Source organism: Atractosteus spatula, chromosome 25 (genome assembly GCF_055471065.1).
Source record: "Atractosteus spatula isolate fAtrSpa1 chromosome 25, fAtrSpa1.hap1, whole genome shotgun sequence".
Lineage (NCBI taxonomy): Eukaryota > Metazoa > Chordata > Actinopteri > Semionotiformes > Lepisosteidae > Atractosteus > Atractosteus spatula.
This window is the reverse complement of record NC_142730.1, coordinates 1,481,664-1,498,879: the sequence shown is the minus strand read 5'-3', so window position 1 is coordinate 1,498,879 and position 17,216 is coordinate 1,481,664. Positions and strand designations below refer to the sequence as shown.

At 51.3% G+C, this 17,216-nt stretch overlaps 1 protein-coding gene across 2 annotated transcripts in view; it reads right to left on the bottom strand.

The window, feature by feature from the left end:
- The window catches only part of bcam (basal cell adhesion molecule (Lutheran blood group)), a 33,130-nt gene continuing 15,914 nt past the window's right edge, over positions 1 to 17,216 (bottom strand). Inside the window, exons 2-16 of one of the 2 annotated variants that reach the window (XM_088905528.1) lie at positions 10,187 to 10,314; positions 9,404 to 9,617; positions 8,644 to 8,714; positions 8,210 to 8,306; positions 7,558 to 7,740; positions 7,277 to 7,401; positions 6,180 to 6,333; positions 5,979 to 6,094; positions 5,696 to 5,837; positions 5,419 to 5,543; positions 4,591 to 4,732; positions 3,144 to 3,179; positions 1,605 to 1,746; positions 1,298 to 1,386; positions 1 to 1,076 (exon numbers count right to left, since the gene is read on the bottom strand). In XM_088905528.1, coding sequence (XP_088761654.1) covers positions 1,045 to 1,076; positions 1,298 to 1,386; positions 1,605 to 1,746; positions 3,144 to 3,179; positions 4,591 to 4,732; positions 5,419 to 5,543; positions 5,696 to 5,837; positions 5,979 to 6,094; positions 6,180 to 6,333; positions 7,277 to 7,401; positions 7,558 to 7,740; positions 8,210 to 8,306; positions 8,644 to 8,714; positions 9,404 to 9,617; positions 10,187 to 10,314 — 1,796 coding nt within the window. In that variant the 3' untranslated portion in view covers positions 1 to 1,044. Of the gene's footprint in view, positions 1,077 to 1,274; positions 1,387 to 1,604; positions 1,747 to 3,143; positions 3,180 to 4,590; positions 4,733 to 5,418; positions 5,544 to 5,695; positions 5,838 to 5,978; positions 6,095 to 6,179; positions 6,334 to 7,276; positions 7,402 to 7,557; positions 7,741 to 8,209; positions 8,307 to 8,643; positions 8,715 to 9,403; positions 9,618 to 10,186; positions 10,315 to 17,216 lie in introns of both variants that reach the window. The other variant, XM_088905527.1, reaches the window with a different exon arrangement.

The window sequence follows — 17,216 nt, the reverse complement described above, 5'->3', positions numbered from 1 at the left end:
TTCAAGGGTTTTTTTTTTGTCTGTATTAATCCAATTCTATACAGTCAAGAGTACAGGTCACGCACACACAGACACACGCGCCGCGCAGGTGCACGCACACTCACAGAACCACGGAGACACACCAACAACACAGAGAAACAGAGAGCCCCCTCTCTCCCCTCTTCACTGCAGAGCACAGGCTACAGCGCACAAGGAGCAGAACAGAGCCTCAAATACAGTAGTAAAAAAAAAACTGTCACCTTTATTTCCTCAGCATCATAAATAACAGCCGTGTTCTCCTACACTAGGCAGAAAACCGCAGAGCTGATCGCCTCTGAGAACCCATCAATCAAAAACAATTGATTATCCTGGAAGAGTGCTGTGGATGTGATCTGTGTCAGTGCTACAGGTAGAGATGTATAGATACTGTACACGCTGTCAGAGATGCAGATCTGGCTATATATACAGAAATTCCCAGCTATAAATTGAATATATAGAAAAGAATGACAATCTAAAAGCAGAACCTGCCAGGACCAAAATACTTTATCTGGAAAATGAGCCTGGAGTAGCCTGATTTTGGGAAGACCAAAAGGAGCCAAACAACTTGAAAAAGAAAATGTGGAAAAGGGAATTTTTGAACACTTGGTTGTAGTTTTGGATTGACAGGTTACAGAAAAACAACAACAACAACAACAAACAAACAACAACAACTTAAAAAACGAAACGAGAACGTTCCGAGAACAACCGTTCCCACTTCCCCTCGGTTCTCCCTCCCCGTTCCCTGCGATGCTGGCCGAACGAGTGAAACAGGAGGAGGAGGAAAACAGTTAAAAAAACAGTCTTGTCAACAAGCAGCCCTCTCGCTGGCAAGGTGGGATCGGCGACGCCCCGTTACCCAGCATGCACTTCTTCCTGAACCAAGAGGTGCCCCCCCCACCCCCCCCAGAAACCCTGACGTCACAGTATCCCAGAAGGCTTTGCGTCGTCGCTCCCAGTCTTTTTACAGATCGGCGTCACGTCCAGGTGTCCTCGTCGTTTAGTCCTCGTCCTCCGAACGTCGGCCTGTCACACCGCACGGGCGCCCCCTGGTGGCGTCACTGAGAAACGGGACAAGAAGAGAACGGCAGGAGGCCAGGATGAAAACCGACGTCACGCCCACACGGCCCAGCCGAACGCTACTGAACAACCTTCCCCCGGTTCAGCCCCCGGCCCGTATCGGACAGCTGGAGAGTCCTGGGTCGACCACCGAGCGCACGCCCCCCGCAGCAGCCACACACCCCGCTTCGACCTCTGACCTGAGCCGCGGTCGGCCGCTTGCCTCTGGGCTCCAGCAGCCCCGCCTCCTCGTTGGCCTTGTCAGACTTCATCTCCACGACGATGTCGTTGGTGTTGGTCTCCGCGTTCAACCTGGGGGAGAGGGGGGGAAGGGGTCACGCCAGAAACAAGCGCTCCTGCGCACCGACACCCTCCTTCTCCAGCAGCGGGGTGAACCCCGTCTCCATACTGGGGCGCGGGTGTGAAAGGCCTGCTCCGGAGACAGGAGCGCCCCCTACTGGGGCACCGAGACTTCTCCCTTTAACAACACAGTGGGATCTCTGTCCTGCGAGCGGTTTCCTGGGACTCACACTTCCTTCTTCTCCTGTCGTCCACACGGCAGCTTCCCCTTCCTCTGCAGGCAGTACAGCAGAGCGACCAGCAGGAGGAGCAGGAGAACACAGACGACGATGGCCACCACCACCCCACTGCTGCCTGACTGCTGCTTCCCCGCTGAGACACACAGAGAGAGAGAGGGGTTAATACAGACACACTGACTGGACACTCCAGTACATTAACACTGCACTGAGAGAGAGAGGGGTTAATACAGACACACTGACTGGACACTCCAGTACATGAACACTGCACTGAGAGAGAGAGGGGTTAATACAGACACACTGACTGGACACTCCAGTACATTAACACTGCACTGAGAGAGAGGGGTTAATACAGACACACTGACTGGACACTCCAGTACATTAACACTGCACTGAGAGAGAGAGGGGTTCATACAGACACACTGACTGGACACTCCAGTACATTAACACTGCACTGAGAGAAAGAGGGGTTAATACAGACACACTGACTGGACACTCCAGTACATTAACACTGCACTGAGAGAGAGAGAGGGGTTAATACAGACACACTGACTGGACACTCCAGTACATTAACACTGCACTGAGAGAGAGAGGGGTTAATACAGACCTGAGGTCAGTACAGGGTTCCCTGTTGGCAGCGGTGTGAGACAGAGAAGAGACACTGAGAGCAGAGTCGCGCAACGTTGTGTCGTTACACAACTACACAGCACAGCGCACTGTACCGCCGCACAGCGCTGCAAGACTGCACAGAACAGATCGACAACGCTAGACAATGTACAGACACAGACAGGGCAACACAACAGACCACAGCCATGTGACACAGTCCTACAATTCCACATTTTCTTCAACTGTTTGATTTCATCTACTGTAACTGGCTCCTGTGGCAACTGCTCTGCTGGTAGGAAAACGCCACAAATCCGTCCCCCTGTCCCCTTCCCCACTGCGGTGGAGTTTTCTTCAATGATCTTATCCTCTAATCCCATTCCTCCGGAAACGCTCACCCAGCCGGAAAATCCCAGTCACGTTCTCCAACCGCGGAGCCCGAGCCAGACTGCAGGCTCTCGGTGAGCTCGGAGACCCGCTCGGAGGCCGATGACTGTTTTCAGCCAATTCGGAATCAATGGGTTTCCCCAGAAGTCCCTTCCGCACCGTATCCCTGCGCCACTTCCTCGGGAATAACTCTTTGGGAAGGATCGGCGAGGAGCACAGCAGGAGGCGGGGGTCCGGGTGGAACAGGCTGACAGACGGACTAGAGTGAAAGACCCCTCCCCTCCTGTCCTGAGCGCAGGACAGCCAGAGGGACCCCCGGCCAGGAGGTAACAGCAGCAAAACACGAAGAGAAACCGCTCTCGACTCCTTCCGCCCTGAGGACAGCACTCTGCCTCGGAGGACAGAGCCCTGATGGACAGGGACACTCACAGACACACACACGCGAATCTCACGGGACAGAACAGAAGACGCACTGAAAGTGAGGCCAACAGGAACTAATGGGAAACCAGGTAAAAGAAAGAACTGAGAAAGACAGGATTTTACCTCCACTGGGATAATCAGGGGACGCAGTGGAAGTGTCTGCAAAAGGAAAAAGAAAAAAGTGACTGGAGGAGACACAGCTCTCACTGACAGCACTGCAGGACCACAGCAGAGTCTCCATCCACTGGAGGAGAGACACAGCTCTCACTGACAGCACTGCAGGACCACAGCAGAGTCTCCGTCCACTGGAGGAGAGACACAGCTCTCACTGACAGCACTGCAGGACCACAGCAGAGTCTCCATCCACTGGAGGAGAGACACAGCTCTCACTGACAGCACTGCAGGACCACAGCAGAGTCTCCATCCACTGGAGGAGAGACACAGCTCTCACTGACAGCACTGCAGGACCACAGCAGAGTCTCCGTCCACTGGAGGAGAGACACAGCTCTCACTGACAGCACTGCAGGACCACAGCAGAGTCTCCATCCACTGGAGGAGAGACACAGCTCTCACTGACAGCACTGCAGGACCACAGCAGAGTCTCCGTCCACTGGAGGAGAGACACAGCTCTCACTGACAGCACTGCAGGACCACAGCAGAGTCTCCATCCACTGGAGGAGAGACACAGCTCTCACTGACAGCACTGCAGGACCACAGCAGAGTCTCCATCCACTGGAGGAGAGACAGCTCTCACTGACAGCACTGCAGGACCACAGCAGTCTCCATCCACTGGAGGAGAGACGCAGCTCTCACTGACAGCACTGCAGGACCACAGCAGAGTCTCCATCCACTGGAGGAGAGACACTGGTCTCACTGACAGCACTGCAGGACCACAGCAGAGTCTCCATCCACTGGAGGAGAGACACAGCTCTCACTGACAGCACTGCAGGACCACAGCAGAGTCTTCGTCCACTGGAGGAGAGACACAGCTCTCACTGACAGCACTGCAGGACCACAGCAGAGTCTTCGTCCACTGGAGGAGAGACACAGCTCTCACTGACAGCACTGCAGGACCACAGCAGAGTCTCCGTCCACTGGAGGAGAGACACAGCTCTCACTGACAGCACTGCAGGACCACAGCAGAGTCTCCGTCCACTGGAGGAGAGACACAGCTCTCACTGACAGCACTGCAGGACCACAGCAGAGTCTCCGTCCACTGGAGGAGAGACAGCTCTCACTGACAGCACTGCAGGACCACAGCAGAGTCTCCGTCCACTGGAGGAGAGACACAGCTCTCACTGACAGCACTGCAGGACCACAGCAGAGTCTCCATCCACTGGAGGAGAGACAGCTCTCACTGACAGCACTGCAGAACCACAGCAGAGTGAGCATTGATTTTTCTGTGTCCTCACAGGCACACTGAAGATACACTGGCCCAATGCAGGTTTCCAAAAACTGGAGGCAGCTGTCCACCAGTCCACCACCTGCTTGGAGGATCCCAGTCACAGTCACCAGACCTCTCCTGTGTTAATACAGGGTCCACAGGGGACCAGCAGTTCGGAGTGCTGACCTTTGCCAACCATGACCCGGAGCATCTTGGTGATGGTTCCGTGCATGTTAGTCGCCTCACAAGTGACACCACTCTGTAGGATCTTGGAAGTCGCAGTCAGGGTCACGGTGCTGGTAATACGGTTCACACTATTAGAAACAAACTGAGAGAGAGAGAGAGGGGTTAATACACACACACTGACTGGATACTCCAGTACATTAACACTGCACTGAGAGAGAGAGGGGTTAATACAGACACACTGACTGGATACTCCAGTACATTAACACTGCACTGAGAGAGAGAGGGGTTAATACACACACACTGACTGGATACTCCAGTACATTAACACTGCACTGAGAGAGAGAGGGGTTAATACAGACACCCTGACTGGACACTCCAGTACATTAACACTGCACTGAGAGAGAGAGGTTAATACAGACACACTGACTGGACACTCCAGTACATTAACACTGCACTGAGAGAGAGAGGGGTTAATACAGACACACTGACTGGACACTCCAGTACATTAACACTGCACTGAGAGAGAGAGGGGTTAATACAGACACACTAACTGGACACTCCAGTACATTAACACTGCACTGAGAGAGAGGGGGGTTAATACAGACACACTAACTGGACACTCCAGTACATTAACACTGCACTGAGAGAGAGAGGGGTTAATACAGACACACTGACTGGACACTCCAGTACATTAACACTGCACTGAGAGAGAGAGGGGTTAATACAGACACACTGACTGGACACTCCAGTACATTAACACTGCACTGAGAGAGAGAGGGGTTAATACAGACACACTAACTGGACAATATGATACAGTGAGAGACAGACCTTTTTCCCAGAAGGTGTCCAGGTAATGTTTGGCATGGGGTAACCCTGGGCAGAACATGTCAGGGTCACAAGATCACCCTCTTTCACCACTACACCATCCAAAGCACTGTCTATTTCCGGCCTCCCTGAGAGAGAGAGTATTTTCATCATAATTGTTATACTGGCAGTGAGACAGTTAAGTTTATTCTGAATTAGACACAATAAGTCAATGCAAGTGAGAGAGACAGTGTACAGTGCGGTCAGTACTGCTGGGAGAGACAGTGTACAGTCAGCACACCTGTGACGATGACAGAGATGTTGGTCTCCCTCTGCAGGCCTGGAACAGAGGGCACAGTTCCCAGGCAGCTGTACACCCCTGCATCCTCATACGTCACCCTCTCCAGAGAGAGCACCCCAGACTGGGACAGGACGTCCGCGCCCTGCAACACAGCCACAACACGTCACACACCTCTGCACGCGTGACAGCAGTCAGGCAGGCACACACACAGGGAGCACACAGACCTAACGGGTAACACACGAGCACACTCCACAGCGCAGACAGAGGAAAGACTGGCTCTTGCCTTGCTCCACTGCAGGCTGTGAGTGTCGGACCCCTGCGTGGTGCAGACCAGCTCCACATCGCCTCCTAGTGGCACCAGCTGCGTGTCGCTGGGGGACACTGTCAGAGGGTCCAGGTCTGAAAGAGCGAGCATGAGAGGGCACATTAATCTGAGGCCTCCATGAAGACACAGCTCTGGGGGCATGGAGAGACGGGTACTCACAGTGTACAGTGAGCAACAGCTCCTTCATCAGCTGCACCGAGTCCGGGGAGTCAAAATCAACAGCCTCACACATGTACACCCCCCCAGCGTCACGGCTCACCGCCTTCAGGGTCAAGACCCCATCACTGCCAGCTAGAATGATCCTGTCATTACTCTGAGAGAGAGAGAGAGAGAGAGAGAGAGAGGGGTTAATACAGACACACTGACTGGACACTCCAGTACATTAACACTGCACTGAGAGAGAGGGGTTAATACAGACACACTGACTGGACACTCCAGTACATTAACACTGCACTGAGAGAGAGAGGGGTTAATACAGACACACTGACTGGACACTCCAGTACATTAACACTGCACTGAGAGAGAGAGGGGTTAATACAGACACACTGACTGGACACTCCAGTACATTAACACTGCACTGAGAGAGAGGGGTTAATACAGACACACTGACTGGACACTCCAGTACATTAACACTGCACTGAGAGAGGGGTTAATACAGACACACTGACTGGACACTCCAGTACATTAACACTGCACTGAGAGAGAGGGGTTAATACAGACACACTGACTGGACACTCCAGTACATTAACACTGCACTGAGAGAGAGGGGTTCATACAGACACACTGACTGGACACTACAGTACATTAACACTGCACTGAGAGAGAGAGGGGTTAATACAGACACACTGACTGGACACTCCAGTACATTAACACTGCACTGAGAGAGAGAGGGGTTCATACAGACACCCTGACTGGACACTCCAGTACATGAACACTGCACTGAGAGAGAGAGGGGTTAATACAGACACACTGACTGGACACTCCAGTACATTAACACTGCACTGAGAGAGAGAGGGGTTCATACAGACACCCTGACTGGACACTCCAGTACATGAACACTGCACTGAGAGAGAGAGGGGTTAATACAGACACACTGACTGGACACTACAGTACATGAACACTGCACTGAGAGAGAGAGAGAGGGGTTAATACAGACACACTGACTGGACACTCCAGTACATTAACACTGCACTGAGAGAGAGAGGGGTTAATACACACACACTGACTGGACACTCCAGTACATTAACAGGATTTACTGTTTTTTTGTTGAACTCAAAATCAGGGGCGGGATTCCCATCTGCCTCACACTTCATTGTGACGTCATCACCCTCTTTGATTGGTGCGGAGTTCACCAGGGCAAAGGTCACCTCCTCTGTGTAATCTGATTGGACAATACAGAGAGTCAATGAAAATCTAGGTTTCAGAGGAGAAAACTTTTAGCTTATAAAGGAGATGGGGGTCTTGTCACAGACAGACTCCTTTGTACAGAGACGGTCAGAGGGGGAGAGAGACAGGCCATGCAACTAGATGGACTCACAGTGTAAGGACAGGGTGAAGCTGTCGGAGTCCTTGTGCTGGACAGACTTCCCAGGCATGCTGTACTCCACACGGCAGTGAAACTTCGAGTCCTTGTCCTCCTTCACTGGCTTCAGGTACAGCGAGTTGGAGACGGTGTAGAGACTAGAAGACTCCTTCACCACACTGGAGCGCATGTACATGTCTGACAGACACAGATAGGTTAACACCCTGACTGGACACTCCAGGACATTAACACTGCACTGAGAGAGAGAGGGGTTAATACAGACACACTGACTGGACACTCCAGTACATTAACACTGCACTGAGAGAGAGAGGGGTTAATACAGACACACTGACTGGACACTCCAGTACATTAACACTGCACTGAGAGAGAGAGGGGTTAATACAGACACACTGACTGGACACTCCAGTACATTAACACTGCACTGAGAGAGAGGGGTTAATACAGACACACTGACTGGACACTCCAGTACATTAACACTGCACTGAGAGAGAGAGGGGTTAATACAGACACACTGACTGGACACTCCAGTACATTAACACTGCACTGAGAGAGAGAGAGGGGTTAATACAGACACACTGACCTAAGGACATATTGTAATTTTATATTATTAACATACTTTAATATACTTTTATAATTATATACTCACTATCATTGATGTCTGTGATCTCAGGAAGGGGTGTGGAGTCTTTATACCAGATGATTTTGGGTGTAGGATGACCATTCCTACTGACACAGGAGCCCACCTGAGAGAGAGAGATGGGTTAATACAGACACACTGACTGGACACTCCAGTACATGAACACTGCACTGAGAGAGAGAGGGGTTAATACAGACACACTGACTGGACACTCCAGTACATGAACACTGCACTGAGAGAGAGAGGGGTTAATACAGACACACTGACTGGACACTCCAGTACATTAACACTGCACTGAGAGAGAGAGGGGTTAATACAGACACACTGACTGGACACTCCAGTACATTAACACTGCACTGAGAGAGAGAGGGGTTAATACAGACACACTGACTGGACACTCCAGTACATTAACACTGCACTGAGAGACGCAATACAGAACAAACCTCTGATGTGGTTTTTTCAGTTACAGAAATGATCCGACCGGATTCCTTCACCTCTGGCTTCTCTGGGGCAGCTGAGAGAAGAGGGGAACAGAGAGAGTCAGGCCAGCCCCAGCGGGCTTGCTATCGCAAGGACAGTTGTTCTTTCAGGCCCCTGTGGCCCAGTGGTCAGGCTCAGGCACATGACCAACACCTCTCCACTGGTCACACCTCTCAGCTGACCCCACTGGGCACCAGAGGCTCTGGGCGGGGACGAGGGCCGGCCAGAGCATGCTACAGCAGGTGGGCGTGCAGGAGAGTCCAGAAACACAGTCTCCCCTCCCAGCCTTCTTGTTTCCCTGTCTCTCCTCTGCTCGACCCCGTCTCCCTTTCGTCTCCCCTTCGTCTCCCCACGCCCTACCCCCTGTCTCCCCCCCATCTCCCCCTTCATCTCCCCCCCATCTCCCCTTCATTTCCCCTTCATTTCCCCTTCATCTCCCCTTCATCTCCCCCTGTCTCCCCCTGTCTCCCCCTGTCTCCCCCTGTCTCCCCCTGTCTCCCTCTGCCCTACACCCTGTCTCCCCTTCATCTCCCCCCTGTCTCCCCCTCGCCTCCCCTCCGCGGCTGCCTGTGATCTCGATGGCTCCTCCTTGTTTCTGTCTCTAGGCTCCCGGGACCAGACGGTCTGCTCAGGCAGTGGTGCCGTGTAACTGAAGCCATGGCCACGAGTCCACGACAGGAGCTCTCGTCCACTACCAGCGGAAGAAGAGGAACAGCGGCTCACCGAACAGCTTGAGCTGCACTGTGCCCTCTGCACTTCCTGTGGCCCCCGCGGTGACCTGGCAGTGATAAGGCCTCTCGTCTGAGATCTGCACCTCTCGGAGGTTGAGGGACAGGTCCTTCCCCAGCGAGACCCGGCCGGACACCGGCGTGTCCAAGTCAGTACCACTCCTGGACTCTGTGTGATACGCCACTCTCTTCCTCGCCCCTCCCTCGTCCTGAGAGAGAGAGAGAGAGAGGGGTTAATACAGACACACTGACTGGACACTCCAGTACATTAACACTGCACTGAGAGAGAGAGGGGTTAATACAGACACACTGACTGGACACTCCAGTACATTAACACTGCACTGAGAGAGAGAGGGGTTAATACAGACACACTGACTGGACACTCCAGTACACTAACACTGCACTGAGAGAGAGAGGGGTTAATACAGACATCCTGACTGGACACTCCAGTACATTAACACTGCACTGAGAGAGAGAGGGGTTAATACAGACACACTGACTGGACACTCCAGTACATTAACACTGCACTGAGAGAGAGAGGGGTTAATACAGACACACTGACTGGACACTCCAGTACATTAACACTGCACTGAGAGAGAGAGAGGGGTTAATACAGACACACTGACTGGACACTCCAGTACATTAACACTGCACTGAGAGAGAGAGGGGTTAATACAGACACACTGACTGGACACTCCAGTACATTAACACTGCACTAACTCAGGTGCTGACTGAAGAGCTGAAATGTGTAACCAGAGAAGAGGTGAGACAGACTCACGATGAACCACTCCACAAGGACGTTATTGGGCTTTTCTGTGGTGGTGTAGGAGCAGGGCAGGGAGATCGAGCTCTTCAGCAGGGCCTCATGTTCTGGAGACACTGTCACTGTCACGGAGCACTGACAGCCTGAGAGAGAGACAGGGGAGAGAGGGACAGAGGGGTTAATACTGACAGCCTGAGAGAGAGACAGGGGAGAGAGGGACAGAGGGGTTAATACTGACAGCCTGAGAGAGAGACAGGGGAGAGAGGGACAGAGGGGTTATTTATCTAACAATCAAAAATCAAAATGAAAACAAATTCTAACAAGTGAAACCCCTCCTCACCCCCTAAGAAACTTGCAGTAAAAATTGGAATACTACTGTGAAACAGACCCAAACGATGGACAGGCTACTTGACCACAATCTGGCCAGAACAACTGGACACAGGCAGACCTGGCTGTCCAGAGAGGACAGATCTAATCCCAGAATTCCCACACCTGTCACAGTCAGAGCAGCTCCCAGTCCTGCTGGAGGAACTGTGGGCCTGTGATCTTCTGTCACAGCCCGAGGAGCAGACAGTGAGCCTCTCTAATATTATTATTGTTGATGAGTTTTGCACTGTAATGTAACACTGTAATTCAGGCTAATAAAGTTTGTTGAGTTTGAATTTGAGAGGGGGCAGGGGGAGGGGTTCACTCTCTGACAACAGCCAGAAGCCAGGTTAGGATTATACCTCCTGCAACAATAAATAGCTCTCATACCTCAAACCTGCACCCATAAAAATCCCATAAGGCTTGTGTCTAATTATACACCCCGTTAAACAACAGTGCTCATTACAGACAAAGCAGGCAGAGAACATGAGGCACTTCTTTACCAGGAGAGTAAGACAGGCAGAGAGACAGGGGGAGGGAGAGAGAGAGAGAGACAGGGGGAGGGAAAGAGAGAGAAAGAGAGAGAGAGAGAAAGAGAAAGAGAGAGAAAGAGAAAGAGAGAGAGAGAGAGAGACATTTTATTTGCTTTGGCAACACTGATTGTAACCATCGGTCATGCTAATAAAGCACCTTGAACTGAAATTGAATTGACACAGGGAGAGAGAGAGACAGAGAGACAGGGGGAGAGAGAGAGAGAGAGAGAGACAGGGTAGGGAGAGAGAGACAGAGAGACAGGGTAGGGAGAGAGAGAGATACGGGGGAAAGAGAGAGACAGAGAGACTTGGGAAGAGAGAGACAAAGAGACAGAGAGACAGGGTAGGGAGAGAGAGACAGGGTAGGGAGAGAGAGAGAGAGACAGGGTAGGGAGAGAGAGAGACAGGAACCGAGGGCCGTGAGAACAAACACTGACGCTCCACACCAAGGCAAGCTCTGCTGCTCTCATGAGCAGCGACAAGTCTCGGCACTAACGGACTCTGGGACCCAGTATCCTGGGGTCCTGTGGGCTCCTAGTAACCTGGCCAGGGGCTGTGTGGCCTTCCAGAGCACAAGGCTGGCTGGGTTCGACAGCCACAGTACTGCAGAACCAGAACCAGCATGGCCCTTAGACAGCCCGGGCCCAGGAGTCTGTGGCCTGCCTGCTCGGCCATCAATACGGCCTTCATCCCCCCGACCCCCTCCCTCTCCCGGAGCAGATGGCCAGGCAGAGAGGACTAATTAGGGGGTAATTAGAGAACCCCCTCCCGCTGCCCAGCACCGAGCACACAGCAGGAGTGTGATGGGCTGGAAGGGGGTGCAGCTCGTTAGCTGACGAGGGGGAGAATTTGCATGATTATTTGTATTTCTAATATAACTGGACACTCCAGTACATTAACACTGCACCGAGAGAGAGAGGGGTTAATACAGACACACTGACTGGACACTCCAGTACATTAACACTGCACTGAGAGAGAGGGGTTAATACAGACACACTGACTGGACACTCCAGTACATTAACACTGCACTGAGAGAGAGGGGTTAATACAGACACACTGACTGGACACTCCAGTACATTAACACTGCACTGAGAAAGAGAGGGGTTAATACAGACACACTGGCTGGACACTCCAGTACATTAACACTGCACTGAGAGAGAGAGGGGTTAATACAGACACACTGGCTGGACACTCCAGTACATTAACACTGCACTGAGAGAGAGGGGGGGGTTAATACAGACACACTGACTGGACACTCCAGTACATTAACACTGCACTGAGAGAGAGAGGGGTTAATACAGACACACTGACTGGACACTCCAGTACATGAACACTGCACTGAGAGAGAGAGGAGTTAATACAGACACACTGACTGGACACTCCAGTACATTAACACTGCACTGAGAGAGAGAGGGGTTAATACAGACACACTGACTGGACACTCCAGTACATGAACACTGCACTGAGAGAGAGAGGAGTTAATACAGACACACTGACTGGACACTCCAGTACATTAACACTGCACTGAGAGAGAGAGGGGTTAATACAGACACACTGGCTGGACACTCCAGTACATTAACACTGCACTGAGAGAGAGGGGGGGGTTAATACAGACAGATGGTAAATATAGTGACACCCACAGACACATTGACAGACGAGCACACTGTGATCACAGACACACACACACCCTGACACACGTGCACACACGCCCTCACACAGGATTCACACTGGGTCTCACACACAGAGCAACATCCGCGCTGCGAGACAAACAGAGGGAGAGAGGAGAGAGAATCCTCTTCTTTCAACAGCACTTCATCAAGCCCTCGGCCATATCCTGCTCCAGAAACCCAATCTCAGGTGCGAACACCCCCTTCCCCCTCAGATCTCTCCCAGTGCAGGTCCTGTTAGCTGGACAGACAGACAGAGAGAGAGACAGGCAGGCAGGCTGGCAGACACAGGCAGGACAAAAGAGACTGGCAGGCTGGCAGAGAGACAGGCAGGCTGGCAGAGAGACAGAGAGGCAGGCAGGAGGGCACCAGGTGCTGGTTTATCCATTGCCATGGGTACCAGCTGGCCTCCCACTCTCCTGTGTCCTTGATAGAACAATAGATCTTTCCCTTCAATTGCAGCTACCCAGACATCCTTCTCTCTCTCTCTCTCTCTCTCTCTCTCAGGTGCAGGCTGTAGACAGCCCTCTCTCTCTCTCTCTCTCTCAGGTGCAGGCTGTAGACAGCCCTCTCTCTCTCTCTCAGATGCAGGCAGTAGACAGCCCTCTCTCTCTCTCTCTCAGGTGCAGGCTGTAGACAGCCCTCTCTCTCTCTCTCTCAGGTGCAGGCTGTAGACAGCCCTCTCTCTCTCTCTCTCTCTCAGATGCAGGCAGTAGACAGCCCTCTCTCTCTCTCTCTCAGGTGCAGGCTGTAGACAGCCCTCTCTCTCTCTCAATTCAATTCAATTCAATTCAAGGTGCTTTATTAGCATGACCGATGGGTACAATCAGTGTTGCCAAAGCAAATGAAAGTAATGATATTTACATGAAACAAAACAAAAATAGAAGTAAAATAAAATCTACAGACATATTACAGACATTTACAACAAAGACATATTATACAATATTGACATATTCTGTAGGCGGCTGGAGCATTATTGGGAGACAGACTCACTGTTCCTCAGGCTGTGACAGGAGATCACATACTGGGCTGCCAGTTCAACTGAGTTCCCTCCTCCCTCTCCCAGTAGGATTGGGACCCGTTGTGATTCTGGCAGGTGTGGGAACTCTGGGATTAGATTTCTGAATTTCGGGAAGAATGTTTCTCTAATCCCAGAGTATCTGTCACAGTGCAGTAGGAAGTGCACCTCTGTCTCTATTTCTCCCCGCTGGCAGTGGGAGCACAGCCTGTCCTCTCTGGACAGCCAGGTCTGCCTGTGTCGCCCAGTTTCTATGGCCAGGTTGTGGTCACTGAGCCTGTACTTCGTCAGGGTCTGTTTCTGTTTGTTATTTTTTATTTTGGTCAAATATTCAGCTAGTGTGTATTGTCTGTTTAAGGTTCTGTAACATTCCAGTTTATGTTGTGTCTGTGTGTGTGTGTCCCAGTGTGTGAGATATTGCTGTTTGATCTGTGCTGTGATGTGGTTGAGTCTGGGTTGTGGTGCTCTAGCAGTGCTGTCCTGAGGCTGGTTAGTGTCGGTGTGGCTCAGGTCGGTGAGCCTCAGGACCAGCTGGCTCAGGGGGCTCTGTTTTGGGCTCAGCTCTTGGCTCAGCAGGGCTTTGTGGTGGTAGGAATTTTGGTCACTGTTTTTTAGGTGTAGCCAATACTTGAATATTCTTTTCTGTATGTTTATCAATAGTGGGTACTGGCCTAATTCGGCCCTGCACCCGTTGTTAGGAGTTCTTCTCTGCACACGGAGGATGTTTCTACAGATCTCCATGTGCAGAGTTTCTGTGGGGTGTTTGTCCCATTGGGTGTAATCCTGGTCTGTGAGGGGACCCCACACTTCACTGCCGTATAGGGCAATGGGTTGGATTACACTTTCAAGTATTTGGAGCCAGATTCTTGTTGGTGGGTTGATGTTGAAGAGCCTCTTTCTTATTGCGTAGAAAGCCCTGAGTGCCTTCTCCCTCAGTGCCTTCACTGCCAGGTCAAAACTCCCGGAAGAGCTGATGGTGAGACCGAGATATGTGTAGCTGGATGTGTGCTCCAATGTGTTGTTGTTCAGTGTGAATTTGTACCTGTTTCCCTGAGGTCTGGCTTTCTTCTGGAAAACCATAACTCTGGTCTTGTCCAGATTGACTGTCAGTGCCCAGGTCTGACAGTACTGCTCCAGCAGTGCCAGGTTCTGCTGCAGCCCCTGTTCTGTGGGCGACAGCAGGACCAGGTCATCTGCGTAGAGCAGGAACTTGATTTCTGTGTCGTGTAGTGTGAGACCAGGAGCTGCAGACTGCTCCAACATTCCTGCTAATTCGTTGATATAGATATTGAACAGTGTTGGGCTCAGGCTGCAGCCCTGTCTCACCCCGCGGCCTTGGGTGAAGAATTTAGTCCTTTTGTTTCCAATTTTCACTGCACATTTGCTCTCTGAATACATTGATTTAATTATGTCGTACACTTTGCCCCCTATGCCGCTTTGGAGTAGTTTATAAAACAATCTCTCATGCCAAATCGAGTCAAATGCTTTTTTGAAATCGACAAAACAGGCAAAAATTTTTCCTTTGTGTTTTTGGTGGACGTGTTTGTCTATCAGTGTGTGCAGGGTGTAAATGTGATCAGATGTGCGGTGATCTGGCAAGAAGCCAATCTGACTTTTACTCAGGACATTGTGTTCGGTAAGGAAGGCCAGTATTCGTGTATTCAGGATACTGCAGAATACCTTCCCCAGGTTACTGTTCACACAGATGCCCCGGTAGTTGCTGGGATCGAGTTTATCTCCACTCTTATAGATGGGCGTGATCAGTCCTTGGTTCCAGGCCTCGGGGAAACATCCAGCTGTCATGATGAGATTGAGGAGTTTGAGCAGGGCTTGTTGCAACTTTGGGCTGCTGTGTCTCAGCATCTCATTTATGACACCATCATGGCCACAGGCTTTGCGTGGTCTGAGGGCCTGGAGTTTGTCCAGTAGCTCCTGCTCAGTGATTGGGGAGTCTAAGGGGTTTTGGTTGTCTTTGATAGCCAATTCCAAAATTTTGAGTTTTTCATAAATGGTGTTTTGGTCTGATTGATTTGTATTTGGGAGCTTTTCATACAGACTTTCAAAGTATGTTTGCCAGATTGTTCCATTTTGGATGGCCAATTCTTCTGGTTTTGATTTGTTTAAGTTGTTCCACTTCTCCCAGAAACAGTTCTGATTTAGTGACTCCTCAATTTCTGCAAGTTGTTTGTCTATGTATGTGTTTCTTTTCTTTTTCAGCGTGTGTTTGTAAAGTTTTACCATGTCACAGTACCTGAGTCGCAGATCTGTGTTGTGTGGTTGTCTGTGTTTTTCATTTGAGACTTTTCGTAGTGCATTTCTGATGTTTTTGCACTCCGTATCAAACCACTTTTCTTTTGCTTTTGTTTTTTGGTAGTTTTTTGATTTAGTTGTTTTTAGCTTAGATTTTGATGCTAGTTTGTGGAATAGGTGATTTAGTTTTTGTGTGGCCAAGTTGATGCCTAATTTGTTGGTTTGATACGGAGTGTTTAGGAATGTGTCCATCAGTGTCTGAATTTCGTCATCGCCCAGTGCAGTTTGGTATCTGTCCAGGCTGTCTGTGTCCCATCTGTACGCCTGGTTGAGGTCATACAGCTGGCTGGGCTGTGTCCGTGTGTCTCTGTACTGGTGTGCTCTCTTCATGTAGAGTGTGATCTGGCTGTGGTCGGAGAGGGGAGTTTGTGGCCTGACAGTGAAGGCACTGATACAGGAGGGGTCCAGGTCGGTGATGGCGTAGTCCACCACACTGCTACCCAGAGCTGAGCTGTAGGTGAACCTGCCTAGAGAGTCCCCTCTAGTCCTGCCGTTCTCTCTCTCAGGTGCAGGCTGTAGACAGCCCTCTCTCTCTCTCTCTCAGGTGCAGGCTGTAGACAGCCCTCTCTCTCTCTCTCTCTCTCTCTCTCAGGTGCAGGCAGTAGACAGCCCTCTCTCTCTCTCAGGTGCAGGCAGTAGACAGCCCTCTCTCTCTCTCAGGTGCAGGCTGTAGACAGCCCTCTCTCTCTCTCAGGTGCAGGCTGTAGACAGCCCTCTCTCTCTCTTTCTCAGGTGCAGGCTGTAGACAGCCCTCTCTCTCTCTCTCTCTCAGGTGCAGGCTGTAGACAGCCCTCTCTCTCTCAGGTGCAGGCTGTAGACAGCCCTCTCTCTCTCAGGTGCAGGCTGTAGACAGCCCTCTCTCTCTCAGGTGCAGGCTGTAGACAGCCCTCTCTCTCTCTTTCTCAGGTGCAGGCTGTAGACAGCCCTCTCTCTCTCTTTCTCAGGTGCAGGCTGTAGACAGCCCTCTCTCTCTCTCTCTCAGGTGCAGGCTGTAGACAGCCCTCTCTCTCTCAGGTGCAGGCTGTAGACAGCCCTCTCTCTCTCTCTCTCAGGTGCAGGCTGTAGACAGCCCTCTCTCTCTCTCTCTCAGGTGCAGGCTGTAGACAGCCCTCTCTCTCTCTCTCTCAGGTGCAGGCTGTAGACAGCCCTCT